This window comes from Lygodium microphyllum, chromosome 4, assembly GCF_053477565.2.
Source record: "Lygodium microphyllum isolate KBCC chromosome 4, Lygodium_microphyllum_v1.1.10, whole genome shotgun sequence".
NCBI classification, from domain to species: Eukaryota; Viridiplantae; Streptophyta; class Polypodiopsida; order Schizaeales; family Lygodiaceae; genus Lygodium; species Lygodium microphyllum.
Window position 1 is genome coordinate 143,129,293 of NC_141138.1, and position 25,847 is coordinate 143,155,139.

Consider the following 25,847-nt stretch of genomic DNA (forward strand, 5'->3'; position numbering starts at 1 on the left):
TATGGGGTTTTATTGTTTTTTTTGTTGTTTTTTAAAAAAGAAAATACATAAATATACAAGAAAAGGCCAGGTACCCAACTATGTTGCACGTGAACAACAGGATGCATGGCACAATCAAGACCCCACGCAGGTTCTTGTGCATGAACGAGAGCGACAAAACAATTGCACATGAGCACAAAAATCCCCACATGAGTGCCGATGTAGACGAATAATAACACACACACAAACATAAGCAAAACATGGAGTGGGTTGTTTTTTGGTTGTTTGTATGGGGAGATGTGGTCGGGTTTTTTTTTTCAAAGAGTGGGGCATGTGGGACATGGCGGGAAAATGGGGGCAAGGTGAGAGATGAGCCACCACTGCATTGGAGAAATCATTAACACTTTTAAAATCATGGTAGACTTAAGGTTTCCCAAAGGAAGAGTCCTTTGATTGAACCACTAAATGTAGAGATGTTATTTTTCATCCTCTTAGTTTTCATCCTAATGATGCAATTGTCTAAAGTTGTTGCAACTTACTATTGATCACCTCAAAGCCTTGAAACTGGATAGAATTCAAAGTGTCAATGTTCAATAGAAAGGAATATGGGGGATAGATGCTCCTAATCCTAATCCATCCTATTTCAAAGCTCTTAAGCTAAAAATTAAAACTACTTTTGGGAAAGAAATGGTTGTCTTTTTGCATGCCACATTATGTATATCCTATGGATAAGTTGTAATCTAGAGTAGGACATTTTCTTCCCAGCCTTGACTTTGTTGCATGTAACACAACCATTATTACCATACTTAGATAGGTTATACCAAATCTAACATACTCCTCCTTGCAAATAATGTATGCACATGCATGTGTAGTCTCTCCGATGTGACAAATAATCACAGTGACATATCATGCATTCATCTTGTAGTTGATTTTTATGTGTCATATTTCCATTTTGTTCATGTGCCATGAGCAATCCTATATCACTTGACACGTGTTAGTGATGGGTGGTTCGATGGAATTGAAATGATACAAGTGCTTTGTAAAATGCATTTTAAATTGGATAATTTGCACCCTTTGATTTATAATAAAAGCTATGGCAATGTTGAGAAGCTCACTTTGAAGTTCTTTTAGTTTTTGTTAGACGTGACATTAAGTATGCTTTCATGATGTTTGAAGGATATCAACTCTTTAGCTAGCCATCTCTAACCAACTCATGATAATGAATGTAACAACAAATGCTAAAGGTTTTTAAAGGAGAGCATAATAATCACTAAAAGTAAATAGTATCCATTAACAAGAGGGCTACTTAAAACCTTCTTATATCCAAAAGTAGAACAATGCATGAGACTAGAGTAAATGTGTTAGCTAATGAGAAATCTTTCAAGGGAGTCATAGTTGTGTTTTAAACAACCATGGTATTTCTTACAAAATAAGAGTATGTAAGTACCAAATGAATATTTGACTATGCATTAGCACATGCACGTGTGTCAACTCTATGATGGAATATGACTGGTTGAAATTTTTTTGAACAAGCTTATCTTCTTTTTCTCACAATATTCTTAGTGCACCCCCCCCCCCCCCCCCCCCCCCCCCCACCACCACACACACACACACACACAGAGCAATGCATGGTGACTAGAAGGTGTTGGGTTCAACTCCTACATTTCGCATAGTCATTTAGTATAGGTGTAGAATAAATAAAGATTTGAACTTGGGTTATTAAAATAGCGGCTTCCCACTAGGGTAGCCACTTGATTGAGAGAGAGAGAGAGAGAGAGAGAGAGAGAGAGAGAGAGAGAGAGAGAGAGAGAGAGAGAGAGAGAGAGAGAGAGAGAGAGAGAGAGAGAGAGAGAGAGAGAGAGAGAGAGAGAGAGAGAGAGAGAGAGAGAGAGAGAGTGTGTGTGTGTGTGTGTGTCATGTGCCGCAAATATAAAAGAAAGGACAAGCCAAGATTTTTTGTCTTACATGAAATCTCTAAAGTGATTTTACTATTGCTTTTCTTATTCACATGATTTGAAGTTGTTTAATGTTTGAGTGCGATTTATAACAAATTCGAGCTACTTTTGCTAGCTTAGAGGAATGTGCATGCACTAATATCTAACAACTACTTTGCTTAAAATATTAGATAGTGTACAATCATAATCTTAGGAATGCATTAGTTTAATACTCAATGGTCAATGTTATACTCATGTAGCTACACAAAGGTTTTAGCCTTTCTAGTAAAGTGTTGTTGATTATGAAAAATTTTATTTATATATTACATTTTGATGGATTAAGATACTATGGATTTATTTTTGTCTTAGTTTCACACCCATGGTTATTGTTCTTGGTTGTTTCCTACATTGCTTTTGTAGCAATATTGATAAGGATGAAGGAGATTTGGTCTAACCTTCTTTGCATTAGAAAATTCCAACTTTGACATTTCTAATGCCTTCATATCCCATGAGTATTTAAGGTTGCTTAAGAGGTGATAAAGGTGGCCAATACAATCTTTAACTATATCATAGAATCTAGTATGAAAATTAATCATAATTTCAAGATAAATAAAAAGCGAAGATATAGTCATGCAAGTTGCACTCCCCGTCAAGGAGAATCATACTCATAACTCATATGTCCTAAATTGTATAATGTGCAAAACACTTATTACTATTTGTGTTGGTTGAGATGGGAAATGGATAGTGCAACTATATAGAAGATCGCATCAAGATCCTAACAGTGCTAAGAAAAAATGAAAGTGCGGATGTGAAGGAGCTACTTGATGGGACAGTCCATTTTACTAGTATATCTTGATTTGGTTGATATACATCCTATAGGGTAAGAAATATTGACCCCAAAGCACACTTTAAAGCTTCACAACACTTGTGTATATAAACATTTTGTTATATTCCTTCTACAATTGTCAAAATTTAATGAGAACATCCTAATCTATGTATTTTAATGCTAAAAGATGATTTATGCCTTCCAACTATACAAACATTGACATGTTGGGGATTTCAAAAGAGGTCCATTAAAATTTCCTAAATACACTAGAGCTCGATGACACAATCTCTCTTTGCCAAAAAGGTGTTCTAAATATACCTCTATAAACTTTTAATCATTCTTTTAAACAGACAAAGAACAAAGCCAAGTGATGATGAAATTACTACTTTAGATTCTCACTCTGTCCCTACAAATCCCCATAAAAAATCTAGCCTACTCCACCCTCTCCCAACATTGTTCAAAAGCATGTAGTCCTAATTTCCTTGTTTTCATACACCACGCTCACAAATAAAGATAGTAACAAAAGTTTCATAAGGGTTTCAACCTCTAGCCCAAACTTTGAAAAAAGCAACGAGAAACTAGGACACTCATCATTGCTACTTAGAAGCACACACATAAAAAATGGCAAGTCTTTATACATAGCAAGGTTATTGCTCTAGATTTATCGATAAAAGCCCATTAGGATATTATGCACTCTAACTTCAACATAAAAATGTAGCTAGTTAGATTATTGCTCTTTCAAAGAATAGTGAGAAACCTTCAAGCAAGTACATGATTTCATATTGTTAGTGCCCTTTGAGCTAGATTTGTAACAAAGACAAAGGAAAGCTTACAAATTGACATGTCCCGAGCATAATGATTGGTGCCCCATTATTCACATACTTAATATGTTCATTATTAAAACATGTGCTCACAAGCTTAATTCTGAGTGCTTATAATATAGGACATTGTTCCTCTCTCAGTCTCATCTTGAGTGTTTATAATATAGCATATTGTTCCCCCCTCAGCCTCATCGGATTTGCAAGGACCATTGACTTGAGAATGATAATGAGAGTGGTCATCATCGCAACTTGGCGAGTGGAGGATGACATGGCAACAAGGAAGATATGGTAATATAGAAAGGTAAACACTTCAAAATAAAAGGAAAAGATAGAGAAGAGCCTTTGCTTGGCACAACGAGTTTTCGCAAAGGCCAAAGTGGATGTTGTGAAAGGCATTGGATCTCGATTAACACGTGGAGTCATTACATTGAAAGACCAAGCCTTAGGTCACCAATTGTCAAGTTGGAAGTTTTCAACACAAAAGGTGAAATTGAAAGCATTTTGATGGAAGGAGTAAATCTTATGTTATAGGGCACTACGATATCTCGAGGAACTAAACATAGTCGAAATCCTCGATGCTATTGCTATACCTAGCTATGGACTTAAAGGGACATGCTTTGTACTAAACTTGCACTTTCTAATTTTTGAGAAGATTGCATCTATAAAAGGTAAGAATATGACCATAGATGACTAGGCTTAGTACTACAACTAGGTTGAAGATGCAAAGTAAGATGAAGTGACATACTTGGTAGCATGCCATAATTTTCAAACATTGATCCTTGCTAGTTGCTTCCCTTTTCAAGTGAAAATTGAATGGTTGTTAAGAGAAAACATAAATGCAAAAAAAGATTGAAATATTTTTTATTTGTCTTTCCTTACATGACTCTTTCATGCTAAAATTGAAAGTTTACTTGAGGATTTTTCTTTGTAAGAAATGACCTACCCCCACAAATTCATATTTCCTTTAACTTGCAAAGTATTTTTGCCAAAAAATAAAGAATAAACCTATGAACCGGTTCCTTTTCTTTGGATGTATGGTGGGTAAATCTCTACAATTTCAACTTTTTTTCTGTAGCTTGCGAATAAATATGCCCCTCAAAAAAAGAATAAGCCGATGTGTTGTTTTCTTTTTCCTTTTTGAAGCGGGTTCTTTGGGTGTATGGTGGGTAAGCTCCTCATATGCCACCCACATATGCCTCATTTTGCTTACGATTGATAGAATCTTAACGTGGCATTGACATGCCATCAACATAGAGACACTCTATCCCTTGTACACCATGTCAATTTTAGAACTTTGTCAATAGTTCATTCATGCCCTTCCACCTTCATTTGTCGACATGTCCAATTATTAGAAGTTAAGGCTTTATGAGTGATATGGTCAGGTTGAAATGGTAATATTTAAAAAGTTATAGTTAAGTCAAAAATGATGATAGCTTGCACATAAATATGCAATGCTAAGTTGAATAAAGATGTTAAGTCAAAAATTATGATAGCTTGCACATAAATATGCAATGCTAAGTTGAATAGAGATGTTTAGCTTATAGCCCCATCCATGTCACCTCGCTTTTCCTATTCAAGGGTTGAACCTTGTGGGATATAAGACTACAAACATTCCTTTCTTATGACAAGTGGCCTTACCTTCAAATTTCATAAATTTGGAGAGGTGTTTGTATCGATATATTGCATAGGATCATTACCATTAGAGTGCTTATGTGTAAGATTTGGTTAGAAACACCATGGTTGCAAAACATGCTAAGTTGACATAGACTATCAAAGGCAACATCTAGCAACTGTTTAAGAGTGGAACTTTGTTGGGGATGACAAATGGGCTTGCTTTTTGAAACATGGCCTTATAGTTCAAAGTTGATGGGCAAGCATACACATGTAAATTCTCCCTACAACATTGAATGCATTTATTTGAGTGACTTAAAGAATCTAGCCCAAAAATGTGAATGGCGGGCATCCAAATTAAATCATTTACGCATGCTATTTCATTGTGTGTCGTATAGTTGACCACTCATTGTATAACAACCCTTAGCCTTTGGCATTTTTAGGACTTGTTTAGATCATGGACCTTTCAAGGTAATGCAACTTGACAAACTTGAAGTCTAGTAGAGTTGAAGTTGAAAAGGTAAGTGAGCTTCATGTGGCATGCTCTTCGCATGTCATTCCATTAATAGATCTTAAGGTCACTTTATGTGCTGGCGTCCTCATATGGCACACTCTTAGCATGCCCAGATGGACTCTATTGCAATGTTGGAGAGCTTAGGATTCAATACCAGGTGACCAAGTGCAAGAGGAATAATTGTAGTTTAAACTATCGTAATAAAAGCATGTCCAATGTCCACATTCGCTCTGTTGCGATGGCATAGATCAAAGGCTTCGATACCGTGTGACCGAGTGTTACAAGCATGACTATAACATGACCCCTCGTAACGAAAAGCATGTCCACATTCACTCTGTTGGCGATGGCATAGATCAAAGGCTTCGATACCGTGTGACCGAGTGCTACAAGCATGACTATGACACGAACCCTGGTAACGAAAAGCATGACTATAATTCGAAACATGAGACATAATATATTTAATGCCATTTATACTACTAGCCAGTATGTGACTTCCTTGAACAGTCGAGCATTCTTGCTTTTCCCAGCTTAATCAATTCCTCTCTTCCTTTTCTGCTTTGGAAGGTGGTACTCTGTCATGATTAATCCTAGCACTCTCAATTAAACAAAACCCACAAAAAATTAAGCACGGCAACCGCGTTTGTGAGAGAATGGGTTGGTGGCGACTGGCCAGGCTATGCTTCTTCCCCTGTCAAACAAGCTATTTGTGCCTTATTTCAGGTGCTCTGCTGCTCTGCCCTGCCCTGTCTCTCTCTGTTATTCCCACAACTGTCCTTTTATTCCCAACGTCATGGGACTAATGTAGCTTTGATGCTTAGGCTTTCTTCGGGGTTGCTCAACCTTCGGGGTTGCTTGGCCTCCTTTGGCCTATTTCAATTGACATCTTGAGCGATGGCCTCTGGCACGAGGAACACAGAACAGGACTGATCACTGCCCTTGTTCCAATAGACATTTTTAAGCCCTGGTCTCTGGCAGGAGAGACACAGAACAGGACTGATCATTGCTCTTGTTTGTGTAACGATGCTGCATTTTTCAAATCTTTAGAGCTGGCGTTCTAACAGACGAAAGCTATGGCCTGTGGGTCATCATATCATGGCTGAAGTTCATTAGGCCTTATTTCAGAGAAGCTGAAGAGAAGTGCCAGTAGTTCCATCATCAACACTGTCATCCATGTCCTGATCGAATGTCATTATGCCCAATTTAGAGAAGCTGCAGACAATTGCCAGTAGCTCCATTATCAACACTGTCATGCATGTCATGACTGAAGGTCATTAGGCCTTAAGAGAAGCTGCAGGGAAGTGCCAGTAACTGAAAATAATGAGCACATATACAAGGACACGCTTGCCTGGGTTTGCCCTGTCCTTTTGATGTATGGGCACATGAAGAGGCTATTCGGTGCTCGAAAGGGCCTTTGGCAGTGATGAAGAAAAAATAGCTTACTTTCTGCCGCCTGTATAAGACATGATTTCTTATTCAAATCTTCAAAGATGCTAATTTTCGTTTTGGCTTATGTATGTTTCTACCGGAAACAGATGGAAAGCATCGAGTAAACTGGTTATTTGTCAGCCACATATCCAATTTGGACCCTTGACTCGTGCAATTAAACAGCTCATAATGGAACTATATCCATGAAGGTCCAACACTAACCGTAAGATATGGAACCTACCTGATTGCAGGTCAATGTCCTGAAGTGTTTTGTCAGTTTGTACCAAGGCTGTACCTTCAACATTTCCCCTTCTGCTACACTCACCAAGAGTCCATCGTTTATTGGCACTAATATTGACTCTCATCGTCATGCACAAGATGCATATGCAGCCAAAATAATCTTATTGATGATGATGATGATTCAAAGCATGTGATGGGCGGGTACCAAAGTTTTTAGAATAAAGTTTAGTGTAGCTGCAACTGAGCAGAAGTAAAGTACTCAACATGGTTGCCATGACTTAAGGATTGGAAATTTTGTCAGATTGATGGTTGTGATCAAGTCATCACAATCCACTCCTTTCGTGTAGTCATGAACAAACTGAGATGTGGATCATGGAAGTGGTTCACCATCAATCTAGTAATTGCTTTCATATGTGTTGGTGCGGGAGCCTTTTCAGACACCCTATCAGTTGTGAAAAATCTAGAGTCGACCATATGGGTTCCATCAGGTATTATGGTGGCTGCAGTTCTCATTTTTGGATGCAGGATTTCGTTAGGTATCCTGATTGGGACTATTGCCATCAACGTCTGGTATTTTCATAAAAATCGAACTCAACACTATCCGCCTGAACACTATCTGCCCGCCTCGATTATCTTTGGTGGGTTTGCATTGCTGGAGGCGCTATCATGTGGGTGGTTGCTAAAGCACCCATTGCAGTTCAAGAATGGGCGAATTAGATGGCAGGTAAATGTTCTAGTAGCTTCAATGCATAAGCTCAATTGCAGCTTCTTTTGATCTGGTAGGATGTAAAATGTAGAGGCAGAAGTTGGCAATTGAGGTATCTTACGAGCAAGTTATTAGTGTGTCGGGTGAAATGCTGAGGTTTTACTTACTATGGGTTGCTGCACCTTGAATTGTCTACAGGATGCAAGGGAAGGTACTCTCACAGTGGATACATTGCATGATGCACTGTGGTTGTTCATTGTAGCCCCATTCTCCACTTTTATTGCAGGAACAGGAAATGCTATTGCTTTATCTGCATTCCGTCTATCTGACTGGCACCGCTTCCTCTTTGTTTGGTCAACATGGGTTCTGGGTGATCTATCAGCAATACTATGTTACACACCTTGCATCCTTCATTTGTGGAATTACTTTTATCCAGTCACAACATCCTCATGCTGGAGCCAGAGTCCATCGATGAGTATTTCAAGTGGGCAGTGTCAGGAAGCATGTGATGAACATGTGGCAGTTGTAGGCAAGTTTGATACAAAAAGTATGGAGGGGCTAGGTAAAATGAATGAAAGGACTCATAACGCTTCCTTCTTAGTCAACAGAAAATCTCATTGTGTCTGCCAAGATACTGAAGAGTACAGTAAATCAGCAGTTTGCCTTGACATTGAGGCCCTTTTACAAAAAGAATGTAAAGTGTTGAACTTGCAGCGAAGTATCTCATTAGGTGCACTGGAAAGAAGGGGGAGAATTCTTTCTCCGAAGTTAAGGCACAGTTCATTTTGTCATAGTCAGGTGTATGAGGATGACTGTGATCCTCAGTCAAGACTGGAAAGCCTTAAAGAGACACACTGCAGCTCACAGTTGGAAACAAATCAAGGTTCTGCTGCAGCTTCTCCTTTGTCATCTTCCTGCAAAACCCCTGAATTTTGCTCATTCCAGACATGCCTACTTAGGGCCATAGAGTGTGTAGTGTTATTTGTGGTTCTAATTCTATTGTCCTTGTTCATATTTTTCCGAACAAAATACAAAAATGAGGTTATGCAACGACTGTCGTATCTGGTCTTCCCAGTTGTGATCTGGGCATCTTTCCGTTTCAATCGTATTGGCCTGCCGATGGCAGTGGTCTTTGTGGCAGTGATTGCAAGTGCTGGAACTGCAACCAATCATACTAGTCCGCATTCATTGTTACAGGTCAGTTTTCAGGAACCTTAAAAAACTGAAAGGGATATTAATGTGCAGAACTATTGGCTAGAAAGCTAATGGCAAAATCGCATTTTGTATTTCTGCAGTTAAAATGTTCAGGAAACTTGAACAATTGAACTGGATGTTATTATTACACAATGTAGAGCTTAGCAGATGCCACTTTGTAATACCTATATGAACATGTTTTTATTGCGAGTCTTCTAGGTGGATGTACATTCAAGAAGGGTCTGCAAGTCTTCTAGGTGGATGTGCATTCAAGAAGGGTCCACACGCATTGGATTGTCATCATGGGTGAATGTTAGCAGCCATAGTATGTACACAGCCTCTCTTTAAATGCAAATGCATCTCATAAAACGATAGCTATTGATGAACATCAGCCTAATAGTCTGAAACGATAATCTTGTATCAAACGGTATACTGTCAGACTTTAGGCTATAAAAGCTAGGGATTTGTGCTTTCCAATGCCAGAAAAGTTGAGCCAATCTAACAGGTTTCTTTTACACATATGTGTATGGAGAAGGTGATGGTTGTTTGGCCTCTAAAACAACATTCATTGTGGTATTTTGCCTAGGAATATGTATATTAATGAGATAATCGGTTTGTATAAGAGTTATACATCTTTGATACGTAGTGACCTCCTCCTCCATGGTGGAAGGGAATTCCTCCTTATTTTACATCCACGTATTTGTATTTCATTGACTAGTGAAGCCATCATTCCACCAAAGGTTCACCAACTTGTCTTTCTCAACTACAATGTACTCGTTTTACCACAGCAACTTTGGCTTGTTTATCTCAGCAAAGGTTTGAGTGCTGCATAGTTAGTGTTAATGGTAAGTTTCTGATTGATAGTAGGATTATGGCAGCAAACTCTAATGCATACTTAAGATCCCAAGAATCTACAGATTATCCTTAATTGTACTTATGTTGCAGCATCATTGTCAAGTCTTAATCACTTGACTCCACCCCAACTGAAGTTAGAGTGCGTCATTTTCTCATTGAGATTTGGGCAATTCTTAATAAAATTTATAGCCAATACTTGTCATGGTTTGAAGGTATAAAGAACTCTGAATGTCCTATAGTGATTATACCTCACCTTTTGACTTTCTTTTTAGGGGCTTCAATGCCACTCCTTACAAAGTAGACGAATGGAAATATCTTTACATTATCTGCTAGAACTTGCTTTCTAATTGGCAGGTTTGGATATCACTCCATTGATTGCTAGTCCTGTTAAGCTTTAAGGAAAATATCAAACTGAATCCTCAATTCTTGGCAGGCCCCAGAAAGGCAAAACTCAAAAACTCCTCATTCAATATTCATATCACCAACTTTATTTAAGTGGAGCTAGGGGGAGTCATTTTAAATGTTTTTTGTGAAACTTTCAGTGCCATCTTGAGTGATCACCCTGCTGCCACACCCTGGCTTCTCCATCCCTGACCTTGCTAGACATGGAATGCTGCTCGTGCTTTTGTTGCCCTAGAGATTAGCCCCATCACCACAATGGACGTTTTTCCTGCTGCAAAATGCTGCCCTGCCTCAAAATACAAAGGAGAATCAATGGGAATGGTCCCTCCAAGTTCGCCTCATTTGTTGATACTAGCAAGGTAATGGGTCCTCGAAGGTGTGGAATGTCCATTTTGCCCGAGTGACCTTTTGTTGAGGATACTCAATGAGAGTCCAAGTCTCATTTTGGTCAATGCTCTCATGTACATGGAGTGTAGAAGATCCATTTTGTCCCAATGACCTTGTAATGAGGATGCCCAACGCGAGTCTAAGTCTCATTCTGATCAATGCGCTTGTGGTCCTCCTTTGTGGCTTTATGCCAATTGGGATGCTTAAGAGCCTCTTGCCATGTAGTAGGTTCATTCTGACCTACATAATCTACCATAAAGATAGACATGTAGGATGTGAGAGGGGTTGAACCTAGTAGACTTCGGGCCAGGAGGGTTTTGGAATCAGTGGGAATGGTCCTAAAATCTCACATTATTTGTTGATACTAACAAGGTATGTGATCCTACGGAGGCTATCTAGAAGAAGAAGGTTTTGCAGTGAGTTCAAGAGCAGGAAGAGAGTGCAACCTTGAAAGGCACATGAAAGGTGAAACAGGCCTTTGTTGGATCAAAGAGCAGTAAAACTCAACTTTGAGCACCTAATCTTAAACACATGAATTTAACAACAGAAAAACAGAATAAACAGTGGGCTAGAATGCTCCTACACCATACACAAAGATTGGCTCCATAGTGTGGTGCCCCTTGTGGCATTTCTTTATCACAATTGTACAATTGTTCACTGATCTGCCCCTCTTTTTTACGATCTTCAATTGCTTTCACCAGTGGAAATCAAAAGCACCAGATCTGAACCAAATTGGTTTTGGTTGAAATCCCATGAAGACAAGCGAAGACCAATCTGCCTGATGCCAGATCTTGTCGAAAAGGTTCGATCCGACAAATTATATCATGACAAATCTCTTGAGGAAGCCTCAAACGTCAACAAAACTGATATCCCCAATGTGCAACTAGCTAGACAAATATAATGGCGATCTTTTAAGTGACTGAAAATATGTCCTTGATATGCATCTAAGTAGTACATAAATTTTCTATTTGCATTTGAATCTGTTTATAGTTAATGGTAAAATGTTGATGTGTTGTTTGCAAATCATGTCAAGGAGACATTTGGTGTTCAAATGATGTCAAGGAAAACAAATTGGTTCACATTATTATCTTGTATGAATGCTATTAGAGATTCATCTAAACAGTGTCAACCTTTTCTCTAGGTGGAGATGTTTGTTTGTGTCTTGGCAACGGTGGCAATCACTTTGGCAGCCATAGTGCATGATCGGAAGTTGATGGAGAGTAAACTGAACTGCATGAATTCAACCTTGGAGTCTCAGGTGTGGATTCTCACTGTTGGGGAAGGAACTTGGCATTGATATTCTCTTCCTTTCTTTTTTGTGCATTTATAATATAATGCCTCAGCCACGATTTCTCCATAATTTGAATTTATTCAGGAAAATTCCTCAAACTGCTTAGGATAGCAAAAATTAAGTTTTTATCTACAAACCAATTAAGTGTAGTAAATTATCAAAGTTCAATTTGAAAAATTTCTAAGTTGCTAAATATCAGCATTGCTTGTAAGTGTTTGATTCAGTTAGTATGAAGTTTGTAGAGTCATAAAAAGAAGTTTTCTTTCTTTTTTGTCTTCACTTTCCTTTTTTGAAAATTTCTATCCTTTAGCATCACCTTTTGTGACAATTTTGCCATTTTCTAATCTCTTTAATACTTGCTGCTACTCACCAAAAGAAAGTTGTCTCCTAACCCAACAATATGATTTGTTATGAACTCTTGAATATTTTGACTCAAATAAGTAAGGGAACTAAAAAGGGATCGATCACTATGGCCACAGGTATATTGACGTACCCTCTCATGGGTTCACAAATAAAGGTACTAAAGGCAATGCCAATAAATTTCAAACCACTTCTTCATAGCTGCCAAGAAATTTGGTATGAAACAAGTTTCATACCTTCCATTTTAGAAATCCATATCTTTAAGATTAATTGGAAGCCAAAGAAAGATGTTCTTTAACAAAAACCATTATGTTTGGGAAGTTTGTGACCTACTGAAAAAAATGAATAAACCTTGCGCTCCTAGCCTACACTTCATTTACCCTAGTGAAGGACTGCTCCAAGTGACCATATATCTAGAACTTGTGAATGTAGGTCAGCTACAAAAGATGCCCTAGTATTTCCAACAAATATTGGAGGAATGCTATACCCTAGTCCTCAAACCTCTTCTAGCAACAAGGGATATGAGAAGGCTCCTTGAGGGACATGGATCCTATGAAGAATAATGTAGTTAGTGTTTGGGTTGTGTTTACATACATAGAAGTGCTAGTATCCCTAGCAAAATTGAAGGACAATGCTGATGTGATCGATCAAATCTTTAGTTTCGAACAAGAAATTTTCACATTCCAAACGTGTCTTGACAGTTGAAATTGTAAATAATTCTTGTCTATAATAGAAATTTTCAACTTGAAAAGTTGAATGTATGGCAAGTTGTGGATCCTTACTTAGAAAGTTTATGCAATTCCCAATCTGCAATTATTGAGGGGAAATTTATGAGTAAGCTTCTAGTATGGAAATCTATGGGATGATGCTAGCATAACCATTGTGCCAAGGTCCAAACAAGTATCATAATAAAGAAAAATACTTTTATGTTTGTAGGTGTAGTGTCCCTAATAACTTGGGCCATTGGGTGCAACCTTGTAGCATGCATGGTACCATGGCATCTCATATTCCCATGAAAGCACAAACCCATCTTATGATTAGAACATCTCATATTCCCATTAAAGCCTAAACCCATCTAATGATTAGAACAATGGTTCATCGATTTGTCATGATGTAAGTGTAAGTTTAAACAAATCATCATTTACTATCTATCACCACAATTTGACGAATCTCTTGAAAGAAGTGATCACATTTGGTCACTGCCTTAGACAAGATAATCCTGGGACTTGAACTCATAAAACTCATTGCTGACCAGCATTCCCTTAGTCCAAACCCTTAGCTTCTTGAAAATGGAACCTATTCTTTGAAATGTATTTGGCAATGTAATTCGTTTCTTTTCTTAACCTCGGAAATTGCTTACTCCAAATCTTGAAAACTTTACTTTATTTTGCAGTGTTGTAGGCTTACATTCTGAAATTGGGTCTCAATCAATTTTTGAATAACCGTTTCTCCACATTCTTAGGAGTAGGCAGAGGTTGTTGGAATGGTTTAAGCAATTTCCAACTTCTACCTAGGTCCAAACTATATGAACAAATTCTAGCCTTAGGATCTATAAAGCTAATGAAGCTCACACTTTTATTGCAATGGTCTGAGAGACATGCAATCCTGATTGAGATGTTCCACTTAAAAATCAAATCTTCCAAGGTTTCAAACCCAAGCCAAACTAGTTCCATACACTAATTTGGTATGCATGATTGTCATGGGGCTGCATTTGTGTGACACTTTGAAGCAAAAGAGTCTTGTGTTCTCGTCTTCTCACCCCCAAACAAACATAATAAGCTACTATTTTTACTTGCTAGAGAATTGAGTGCAATTGTTGGAGTAGCTTGTTAACTGGAGTGAGCTACGAACAGCCCAAATGCTCGATTTGAGCTTGCAGACTTGCACTGGACTCTGGACTTTGCTGAAGTAACGAGATGATTATGCAATCATGCACATGATGCAAACTAGGCTGGCACATGAAAAAATGTAGTAATAGCAACAATGATTTGTAGGATGTGGTGGGTGCTTTTATAGAAACTGCATAGCAAATGAGTTTTATGGATTGCTCAAACCAGTGATGAAACCAGCTGAAAATGCAGGTGGTAGGCAACATGAGGCCTAGAGTCAATGCGAAACTGCAATGAAACAACTAGGTGAAACCAGGGCGGCACAAAAAAATAGGCAGCTGCATAGCTAGGAACTTAGGCACACTTTTGGGGCTGACTAATGCAATATTATCAGAGATGGCAGTCACCACAATCAATTCATAGGTGGCTAGACATGGAGCTGCCTATTTGTAGACTTACTTCTCCTTGAGTTTCGTACCAGTTAAGTTGTATACCTAAGGTGCTAAATAACAAACTGTTGGCTTTAGAGCCCTACTAAAGTTAGAATACGATAAGGCCTAACTTGGAATCATTCCTAAACATCATGTTGGTAACAAGGGATTAACTAGTTACTTGGTGGCTCAAGGTGACATCTGTCTTAGCCTAGGCTCACCTCATAGTTGCCAGGAAACCTGTTTCATAAAGTTAGGAAATTTGTTTTGTATCTTTGTGTTCACCAATGCATCTCATGCCACGAAAGGCCTTGGAAAGGTCCCAAGTCATCACTGTTTCTGGTACTCTTATGCTCTTGCAGGATGTTCATTACGTGGTAGGTATCAAGAAGAATATGATTTCTATTTTCAGCCAGTGCCACGTTAGGCTTTCTGGTTGTATTTGATGGCCTGAGGTACATGATATCTAATATTGTTTGATCACTGTCTTGATGGGTACATTGGCCAATGGTCTTTAGTGACTTGATGCTGTGACAAGCAGTTTACTGGAAATTAGTTTGATCATGCTTTCCAACACATGATATACTTATGGTAGATAGTACATTCATGGCATTAGAGGTTTGGGCATTTCAATTATAGTGCATCAGTGAAGTCACACTCTCAAAGCACGGTTCACGATCTTCCAAAAATGCACATGCATGCCAAGCATATTAGTGAAGATCATCTCCTTGGTTCAATGCATCGCTTTTCTTTTCCAAAGGATGCTTGGGTTGGTTCCTCTCACAAATGCTTGGGTTTTGCCCTTAATCCAAGTTCCAAGTGTTCATATGCTTTAATCATCTTATTGCTATGGTAGGGAATCAAAGCAGCTCTAGAATTTGGACCATCCATACAGAGAAGGGGGGTGAGCATTGAGTATCTTTCTAAATAGTTTACCGAATTTCTTGCATCCCGCGGCATCACTCATGCATTAGTGCGGAATTCCTTCTTGCAACAAACTGGAATAGCATAATGGAAGAATTGGTCCCTTATGGAGATAGGCCGGTGCATGATCAAAGTAAGCAACAAGTTCTGGTTGGATGTATTCATGTGTACTGCTTATATTTTGAACATGTATCCTACAAGAGCCTTGAAGATCATCACCCCTCATGAGGCTTGGATAGGTGAAGCTTTCTATTTCTTACATGAGGGCTTTTGGATCTTACATTTATGTGCATGTGCATTCTCAACAAAGGCATAAGCTTGATGACAAGGTTGTCAAGTGCATATTCATTGGTTATATTGCTGAAAGCAAGGGCTATTGTCTTTTCCATCCCTCTATTGGAATTCGGCAAGGTTATTATCAATTAATGCGTCAAAACTGTGTCCAATTGTCATGTCACTCACAAATTTACAGAATGTGAAATGTTATGTTGGTGCTTGTGATGGTAGGTCGGGGAAGGATAGGATGGGACAGGATTGGTCTACGCAGGCTTCACTTGATTTTTTTCTTATTCTTATTTGCTCTTGCATTTTTCCTATGCATTACATCCTTTTTGGTCCTTTTTGTGTGCCCATAGCTATCTCCTTCCTGCCCATTGTTCCAGCCTATGGCTTGTCATCATCAATGTTATTGATACTTAGTCTCTTTTTCATTCACTCTAGCCTACTCTGTGTGTGTGTGTGTGTGTGTGTCTTTGTCTTTGTCTCTCTCTCTCTCTCTCTTTGATTATGCACATTCTGAATTTCAAATTTTAAGGTTTAAAAATTGCTATTTTTGAAGCATATTGTGTATTTTTAAATGCTGCCTCAATCACCTATTTCCATGTCTCCTATTTTGGGCCATTCCTATCATGTCCACGTTCATGTTCTTGTGCTTGTTCCCCATTGCTTGTGACTATGCATGATCATTACTAATAGAAGTGTTATTGCTCTTGTTGCTCAATTTCATTGGAAGGTACATCATCTTGATATCAAGATTGCCTTTTTTTTTTTGGTTAGACTTACACACCTAAACACCCACAGGGGGAGGGGGAGTGCCTCCCCTCCAAATATTAGCCATGAAAAAACATAGGCATCTCCTATGAACACCAAGGATAATCTGCGAGCCAAGCTAACGATTGAGCTTGGTTGCAATGTGGATCCTCCTCCTTGGCAAGGGGCTCTGGACCGCCCGAACACTTTGTGTGCACATAGATGTCCCCACCCATGTTGCACTTTGTGGGGGTTGAACTCACAACCTCTAGGTTGCCAAGCACAAGCTTTACCCATTAGGCCATGGTTTCCCTCCTCCGTGGCCAATTGACTAAAGAGTTTATGAGTTTGATGTTAAGACTGCTTTCCTCCATGGCTACTTGATGAAAGAAGTCTACATCACCCAACTTCCAAGCTTTGAAGTCGAAGACTTAGAAGGCAAGGTCTGTAGCTTGAAAAAGCCACTTTATGGCTCAAAGGAGGCTCCTTGGGCTTGGTGTGCCTGCATTTATTCTCATTTGTTGCTTTTTTGATTCTCATAATAGTTGTGTAGAGGCTACTCTAAATATCCAGCATAAGGATTTAGATTTGCAGCAAATGTCTCCTATGACAAATTTGGGTTCATCTAATAGATATTTGGGAATTCAATTGGTCACCATCGAGTGGGGCACCATTATGTTGCAATCCAAATATATTGAACAACTATTACAAGCTTTCAGTTCGAGGACTTGTAAGCCTGGTTCTGCACCCTTGGGGTTCAGTTTTCATTTCTCTTCTAGTAGTGGCAATGGATCTTTTTACACCACTCTTAATTAGCAAGGTCTTGGATTTCTCATTTATTTGTGCCATGCTAGATCGGGTCTTCAATGTGTAGTATCGCAATTGAGCAAGTTAATGCACAACCGTTCTATTCATCTTTGGTAGGCAATGAAGGGTGTCTTGAGATATCTCAAAGGCATCCATGATTTAGGTGTTTTCTACAAGGTTGATGCTTTACTTGCTATGCATGGATTTATAGATAGTAATTGGGCTGGTTGCTTAGACACTTGTCTCTATCATAGTGGCAATGTTTTCATGCTGGGTACTTCTCTTATTTCTTGGTTTTGCAAATTAGTCACATAGATCTTCGTATTCGCTATAAAACTTTGACACCGTGTACATTGAGAGGCATATTGCTTTGGCCATTGCATGGAATCAAGTATACCATGCCCACACAAAGTATATTGAAGTTCATTACCACTATGTTCGTGAGCTCATTTTAGTAGGAGATATTCAATTGTCTTATGTACCAATTGAAGCCAACTTGGTTGATCCATTTATGAAGGCTCTTCCTTGATGCAAGTTCCAAGTTTTCTTAGAAGCTTTGAACTTGATGTCTTTTGTAACTTTATTTGTCATTCTTTTTACAATTAAAGTTGCATTATTGACCTGGATGAACTTGTGCAGCTATGACCTTATATATTCCTAGGTTTCAGTATATTTTCCTAGATTTATTAGCCAATACCATGGAGGGGATGTTGTTGGTCATCTCGTGGGCTACCCATTGATGTCGTTTATTCCTTGGTACATGCTTCCTAGCTATGCTACCTACCACTTAGAAGAGTTAGTACAATGAGTGCACCTAGCACATTTAGGGCTAGTTAGGACACTTAGTATAGCTAGTCCTAGGGTTATCTATTAAAAGACATTTGGTAAAGTTCAGCACATCATTATGGTCACGATGGATTTATTTCAATTGCTACATTCATTGATCATTGCTGTGATTGAGTATTCTTGTGTTTCATTTCTCTTTCTCTCTCTCACACACCGACTCCACACGTGGGTTGACAAAAAGAAGCCCCATGTGGATCCACAAGATGTTTGTTGCCTTTGTTTCAAAGTGGTGCATCGGAGGATAACCATTTTCAGCAGCCTATTGTGGTGATAATGGAGCAAAAACAATTGCATTTACTCACTTAAAATCAGCCCGAGTTTTAGCCCATTTGTAAGGTAGATGATTTTGATGCTTTGGCTGAAGAGAGGCCTACTATCAAGGAGTCTAAAATATTTTCGAGATAGTTGTTAGACACATTGTGTGACAAATAAATAATCCACTCCACCCCTCGGTAGAACAAGAAACAACTACTCACCTTGCCCAAGTTAATTTTCTTGCACAGGAACTTGTTGCTATAGAATGCAATGAATAGTCCGTTTCTTTTAAGGATGCTTTAGAGGGTGAGCACTGGTTGGCAGCCATGTTGTTGGAATTGGATTCCATTGACAAGAATATCACATGGGAGTTATATGCCTTGGTTGTAAGCAATCGTGCCATGGGCACAAAGTGAGTCTCTAAGCTCAAATGCAAATCAAATTTGTAGCATTGATCAATACAAAGCAAGGCTTGTTGCCGAAGGGTATGACCAATAGGATGGGATTGATTATGATTAGACCTTTGCACCCACTTCATATATGACTATTATATACATTGTCATTGCATTCATTGACTAACACATTTTGATTGGCATGTGTATCAATTGGATGTGAAGACACCTTCTTGAATGGTGAGTTACTTGAAGAGGTTTATGTCACACAACCTTGAGGCTTTCACAACAGTGACTGTGTTGAATGTTATGACACATTGAGTGTGCATTAGTGGGAATTGTTTCATGCTTGGGGATTCTTGTATTTCTTGACTCAGCAAGAAATAGACAATGGTGGCTTTTATACCTCTATGGAAATCCATACGGCTTAGATGCCTATTGGCTGGATCTGCATGTGGGATAGCAATCACCCACTCCTATCTATACTAGTAGTCAAAATGCTATGGCAAATGCAAGGAATCTAGTTTCATGCTTGCACAAAGCACATTGAGGTGCATTAATGCTCTGCACTAAACCTAACATATCTTTCATTCTCGTTTGATGTTGCCCCAAAAAGAACTCATACAATTCTTCCTTGAGCTTTTCTAGATAGTTGTGTCCTTCCATATGAGGCATTGCACGAGCCTCTTTGCTTGCTTATGTGATGTGTGGCAGAGTATAGTTTCGTGCTGTAATTTGTTTTGCATGCTATACAATCATCATGTTACCAATTGTTTTTTGGAGTCCAATGGTGCTGGGGACCCTTCTGGCTAGTTTTTTTGCGTGGGAAGGTATAAGTTGCTGGATTGTCCACATCTCGTGTAATGCAAGCCACAATGAAGGCTAGGTAGGAATGGTCCATCTCCAAACCAATAGGTATACCCAAAATATTAAAGCTATGTATGACTTGCATCAATGTAGGTGACTCCATAAGATAATCTTTTGTATTGGCTCTTGCTCTATTCTTCCAACATGCCCATGCGTTTGTACTTGGCCAATGAGATAGACCATTTAAAAATCCTTAGCCATGTGCATTGCTTGAGGCAAGAAGGTGTCTCGACTCTCCCATGCTCAGTCACATCACCTACATCTTGCAAACCCCCTTCATCTACAAGGAGTTCCTTATACATAGGTGTTAGTGATATGTGTAGCAGCTTGTCCATGCATTAAAGTTCCCCACTAGTAGGATATTACTTGGACTAGAAAATCTTAGGATGTCCTTGTACCGTGGCATGTATGGTGAGTTGGCATGGGAGGCATATCTAGAGTATGTGCGTGATAGATAACATATTGCACTGTATATATTGTGAGGTTTACGAGTGTACACTTTTGATCCACATATGTCTTGCATCTACATCCTTATGTACCACATTGATGATATTTATCAAGGCCTTCTTTGTATAGGATTGCCAAACCCCTCAATCCCTTCCGTGGCCTAGCTATGCATGGCTGAGGGTGATCTAAAGTCTTGCATTGAAGGTAATCTGGTCCACATGCCTTTATGAACGTGGCAGTCTCTCTTCCCTTCAATGTGTCCTCAGATTAACCTGCATCCAACCATAGGGATCCCTTGCAGTTCTATACCCACATTTTCAAGGTCTCTTATGCCGCATACTGTCATGCTAATCTACGCTCGTGGATAATCACTCTTCCATCTCAGTACACTACTGATTTCCTTAATTTCTTGCCTCCGGAACTTGTGGCATGTGCTCCTTTCGTGGGCCACTCAGGCACACATAAAGTCTTCAACTAGTACACTTTCTTTCCCTTTAGGGCACTCCTTTTTGAAGAGGAAGGCCTTCCATGTTTGGATTCAAGATCAGGGCGTGTGTTTTGGTGTTGTCTTTGCTCACTCTTTGTATCATAACTGGGACTTTAGTTGGGCCCATCTTTGGCCAAGCGTCTTTGCATCCTCTTGGGAGTGCCCTTTTCGTCCAACCTTGTAACTCATATGTGTAACATTCTTCCTGTTCTTTTGGCCTTCTCCTTGAAGATTCTGTTAATCGCTTCTACTTTGTTAGCAAGCACACCCTTCATTTTTCAGCAAAAAATACCTCAGGTGCATCCTTATCATGCATGCACATTAATGCATATGAAGCTCAACAACTTAACTACCAAGAAACTAAGTGATGTAGTCTATAAGTTTGGAGGCATATTTAGGTTTTTCTGATCCATGTATGAATGTGATGGTTTTTTGAAGGTCCGAGATCGAACAAAAGAACTGCAGGAAGCAAATCGTGAGTTACAAGCATCACAAGCAGCAGCAGAGGAGGCAAGCAGGGCAAAATCAGAGTTTTTAGCAAATATGAGCCATGAAATAAGGTGAAAAGATGCAAGTCTTCAGTTGTCAATGGCTATATGAAGAAAATGCTTTCTAATCATGTTGCTACTCTTGTATTTGGTTTGGTATAACAACCTGCTAAATGATATGCTTTTCATAAGCATGCCGTGAGTTTCTTATGCGGTGAAATTGCTAGTTATGTAGGATGTTTACAGTTATAATCGATGTTTGAGAAAATACTTGTTTCTTACGGTACTACTCTCTTGCACTATACTTTATTGATGGAATTGATCTACCTTGAGCAACACATGTATGCATGCAGTCAATATGCATGCTTATAAGGGAGGGAGCAAGAACTTATATAAATTCAAGATATCTCCTTGGTATTATAAGTAGAAGTTTGTCCATTTTAGGAGTGAGGTAGGGAAATGTCTCTGAAACTTAGGAATCCATGGTCGCCAGACAACAGTACTTTGACTAGTCTTGCCTTGCCTCCCACACCCATAGAGTCTACTGTTGCAGCTATCCCTGGTTAACAGCCCCTATGCTAGATTTACAACTCTCCTCTTTTGCACATGGATAGACTTGAACATCTCTGTAACCTAAGGGACACATCTTGATTCAGTTTTCTCTTTTCAACCTAAGGGACACACATTGATTCAGTTTTCTCTCTTCACAAACATGCTCAGTAATCTATTTGATGGTGATGTGATGGATTGTGCTAAAGCTAATCAATTCATCTGCAGCTATTGTACAGACTCCTTGGCTAGTATACAAGCACACCTGAGGCTACTGAAAAAGTGTTTGCTATATACAGAATAACAGAATCAATGGTCACCATGAAATCACAGATGCCCAAATAGGTTGCAATAATGTAGAGATTTTGGTGGAATTTTAATTTATTTTTCCTTCCTGCTTTTGAATGTAGGTTTTTAAGGGCTTCAGTTTTTGATATAAATGGAAATCTTGCATGATTGAACACAGAATTAGGATGGATCAGTTTTTCTTTCCAGTTGCATATGTATGTGTTAGATGAACATGTTCCATTTTTTGGTTGATTCCGTCAGGCAGTTCCTAGTACATATAAAGACAAACAATAAAATGTTTTACTTATCTCCCTGAATTGAAGTACACGGTTATGGTATCATTTTAAAGGGTCAGAGGTCCCAATGAATATTGTTCTTTGTGCAGAACACCAATTCATGGAATCATTGGGATGGCCTCACTAGCCTTGGACACAAATCTTACTGATGAGCAGCGCGAGCACCTTGAAACAGTGTCTCAATCAGCTGATTGCCTGCACATTGTCAATGCCATCCTTGACCTTGCTAAAATTGAGGCAGGACGGTTGGAGCTTGAACGTGTTCCATTTGATCTTTCAGACACAATAGGGTCAACCATGAAAATGCTGCAGGTATACTTTCTGACATATTATCTTACATTCTCTCCTTGCATCATGTGTGATGGTTGTATTGTAAACCTAACAGTTACAAAGCTAAGCATTTTTAGCCCTTCTGAACTGTAGATCAATTTAGGCTGTTATTAAGGCAGATATCGATGTACTTTTTGTAGTTTTTTCAGTAAGGACTTGAGAATGGAGGATCAAGATAAATATAACATGAAAGAGTCATGACACTACAGTAAAAGTGAATAAGGTGTTGGATTTGCTGCCTCAATCTCTCTAAACTTGTACGAAGTACATTCTTTTCCTTATGCTAGTTAACAATTTACATTTTCCAAAATCAGCCAGTTAATTGCTGAAACGAAAGCATCGATTGCAGGAGGGTTGAGCACAGAGAATATCTGTGCATGCTGAAAGGAGAACTTAAAAAATGAAGACACAGTAGAAAGATTCTGGCAGGCCATTCTCCCATGTGATAACCCTTACTTCCTACAAGTAAGTTGTGGACACATGAAGTGCGAGTTAAATTTGGGCATGGTGACAGTCCAAAACTGTAGCTTGGGTAGTGGGGGACATTGGTAGAAGTTGTGATAAGTTATGGTGGGTAGGTGCTGGTGGGTGATGTACCCTTGGAAATGACTTGTGGTGTCATTGGTGCTAGGGAAATTAAACATTTAATGCTCATAACTTAAGTGTGAGAAAATGCACTAGCTATGGAGGAGAGAGAAACAAGTGACAGTGATAGTGAGTGAGCTGAAGTAAGAGAGTAGAGTGTACTTGCTGAATTGAAAGATAGAGTGAAGGTACAACACTAAGTTAGGTCATGGGTTGACCTAACCAGCCTTCCACCAACTATGTAGAGTTAGGCGAACTTAATCTAGTCCCTAGTGTCACTACTTTAATGTCAAAGGACGCTAGGTACACACACACACACACACACGCACACTCTACATTGACACTTATTAAAGTATCCAAACCACATGAATTACATGGACACTACCCAAAATTGGCAAATTCTAACACCTCTTGCAGTGCCAATGTGATGAAGTACAAGGATGATCAATTATCAAAGGGAAATAAGTTCAAGGACTTTTGAAAGCCTCAAACTTCTCGCATGATAATACTTTGGTGAAAATGTCTACAACATTTTCCTATGTGGGTACATACATCAAGCTGATCTCTCGTGCATAGATTCTCTCTTTGACATAATGGTAATGCACCTCAATGTGTATCGTGCGAGCATGAAACATTGGATTTTGTGCTACTGCAATTGCACTCTAACTATCAGAAAGAATGGGCATAGGACCCTTCAATGGTAAATGTAGATCAGTCAATAATTTGCGTAGCCATACACATTTCATTGTGCCATGAAGGCTGCCTTGTACTCGGCCTCACAAGACGAGGTAGCCATTGTAGGCTGTTTCTTACTTAGCTATGAAATGCATGAGTAGCTTAGAAATAAACAATGTCCACTAGTAGACTGTCTAGTGTCTGCATCACCAGCACAATCTAAATCACTGTAAGCCTATTGATGCAAGTCCCTCCCCTTGGGAAATAATAATGCATGTAATCAAGTACCTTGCAAATATTTGACGATCCACTTAACAGCTTGCCAATGTATGGTTTGTGGGTTGTGCATATACCTGCTCATGTGAGATATTGTATATTGAATGTTAGGGCGTGTGTTGCAAAGACAAATAAAACAACGTTGTAAATTGTAACATTAGACATCTCTTTACCATCATGCATGGTCATATTTAAGCTTAGCTCCATGGGAGTGCACATAGGTTGGCAATCTTGCATGTTAAACCTATGTAAAAGCTTGTCCACATACTGTGATTGTGACATGATGATGCCATGTGATTTTGGGTGATTGAATCCCCAAATAGTAGTATAGGCAGTCCCTATTTGACATAGCAAATGCATGTTTCAATTCAGCCTTGAAATGCGCAATTTTATCCTCTGTAGGCCTAGTGAGTAGCATGCCATCCACATAAAGAATGATAATCAGCAAGTTCCCCCCTTTATTCTATATGTATAGAGCAGGAGTAGTTGGACTATTTTTGAACCCCTTGTTGGCCAAATAAATATCAATTTTAGAGTACCATGCATGAAGAGCTTGTTTGAGACCATAATGAACTTTATGCAACTTGCAAACCATATGCTCTTTTCCATTAATGACAAACCTTGGAGGTTGTGACACATAAACATCCTCATGTAAATCCCCATTTAAAAATGGAGTCTTAATGTTTAACTGATGCACTTTCCAGCCATAATTTCCAGCCATAGCAATCACATATCTCATCGTACTCACACAAGATGTGAGAGCAAAGGTTTCGTTATAATCTATGTCCTTATTTTGTGCATAGCCTTTTGCTACCAACCATGCTTTGTATTTCTCAATAGTGCCGTCAGCCTTGTGTTTGAGTTTAAAACCCATTTTGTGCCAATAGCCTTCTTACCAAGTGGTAAATCCACAAGATCCCATGTAGAGTTAGTGGCAATAGAGTTAACTTTTCTTGCACGGCTTGTATCCAATGTACATCTTGCTGAGCTTCGTCCAAGGAAGTAGGCTCATCATCATCTAGCAATGAGCTCATAAACACATACTCATCACAATCATCTACTTTCATAAAATCAGCTAACTAGGTCTCCCTTGCATCATATGTTACATGCCTAGTAGCCCTTCTAGTGCGTTGAGGTAAGGGAGCATCCATTTTAGTCTCTTGCAGAGTGTGTAGCAACCATCTAGGGACTGTTTTGGTTGCATTTATAGAATCCCTTTTATGTTGTATCACATCTTCCACTGCATGAGGCAAACCGTAATCATAACCCTATTGTTCGGGAGCATGTTGTGTAGCACACAGCTTGTTGTATTATGTTTGTTTGGCCACTCACAGCAAGCACGAACTCCAAAGAAAGTCGCAAAAGACCCTCAAAGATATCACCAATGTCATGGTTACCTGGCATCTCAAATTGATCATGTGAAAATGTAGTATTTTTAGCAAATCTAACATTCCAATTGACAAAAACATTCTTCATACATGGATCATACAAACGATAGCCC

At 39.0% G+C, this 25,847-nt stretch overlaps 1 protein-coding gene across 4 annotated transcripts in view; it reads left to right on the forward strand.

Moving 5' to 3' along the window:
* Nucleotides 1–4,336: 4,336 nt before the first annotated feature.
* The window catches only part of LOC148037708 (osmosensing histidine protein kinase SLN1-like), a 61,025-nt gene continuing 39,514 nt past the window's right edge, over nt 4,337–25,847 (forward strand). Inside the window, exons 1-6 of one of the 4 annotated variants that reach the window (XM_087676649.1) lie at nt 4,345–6,405; nt 6,504–8,074; nt 8,255–9,253; nt 12,036–12,152; nt 21,298–21,419; nt 22,570–22,792. In XM_087676649.1, coding sequence (XP_087532775.1) covers nt 7,700–8,074; nt 8,255–9,253; nt 12,036–12,152; nt 21,298–21,419; nt 22,570–22,792 — 1,836 coding nt within the window. In that variant the 5' untranslated portion in view covers nt 4,345–6,405; nt 6,504–7,699. Of the gene's footprint in view, nt 8,075–8,254; nt 9,254–12,035; nt 12,153–21,297; nt 21,420–22,569; nt 22,793–25,847 lie in introns of all 4 variants that reach the window. The other 3 variants (XM_087676648.1, XM_087676651.1, XM_087676650.1) reach the window with 3 other exon arrangements.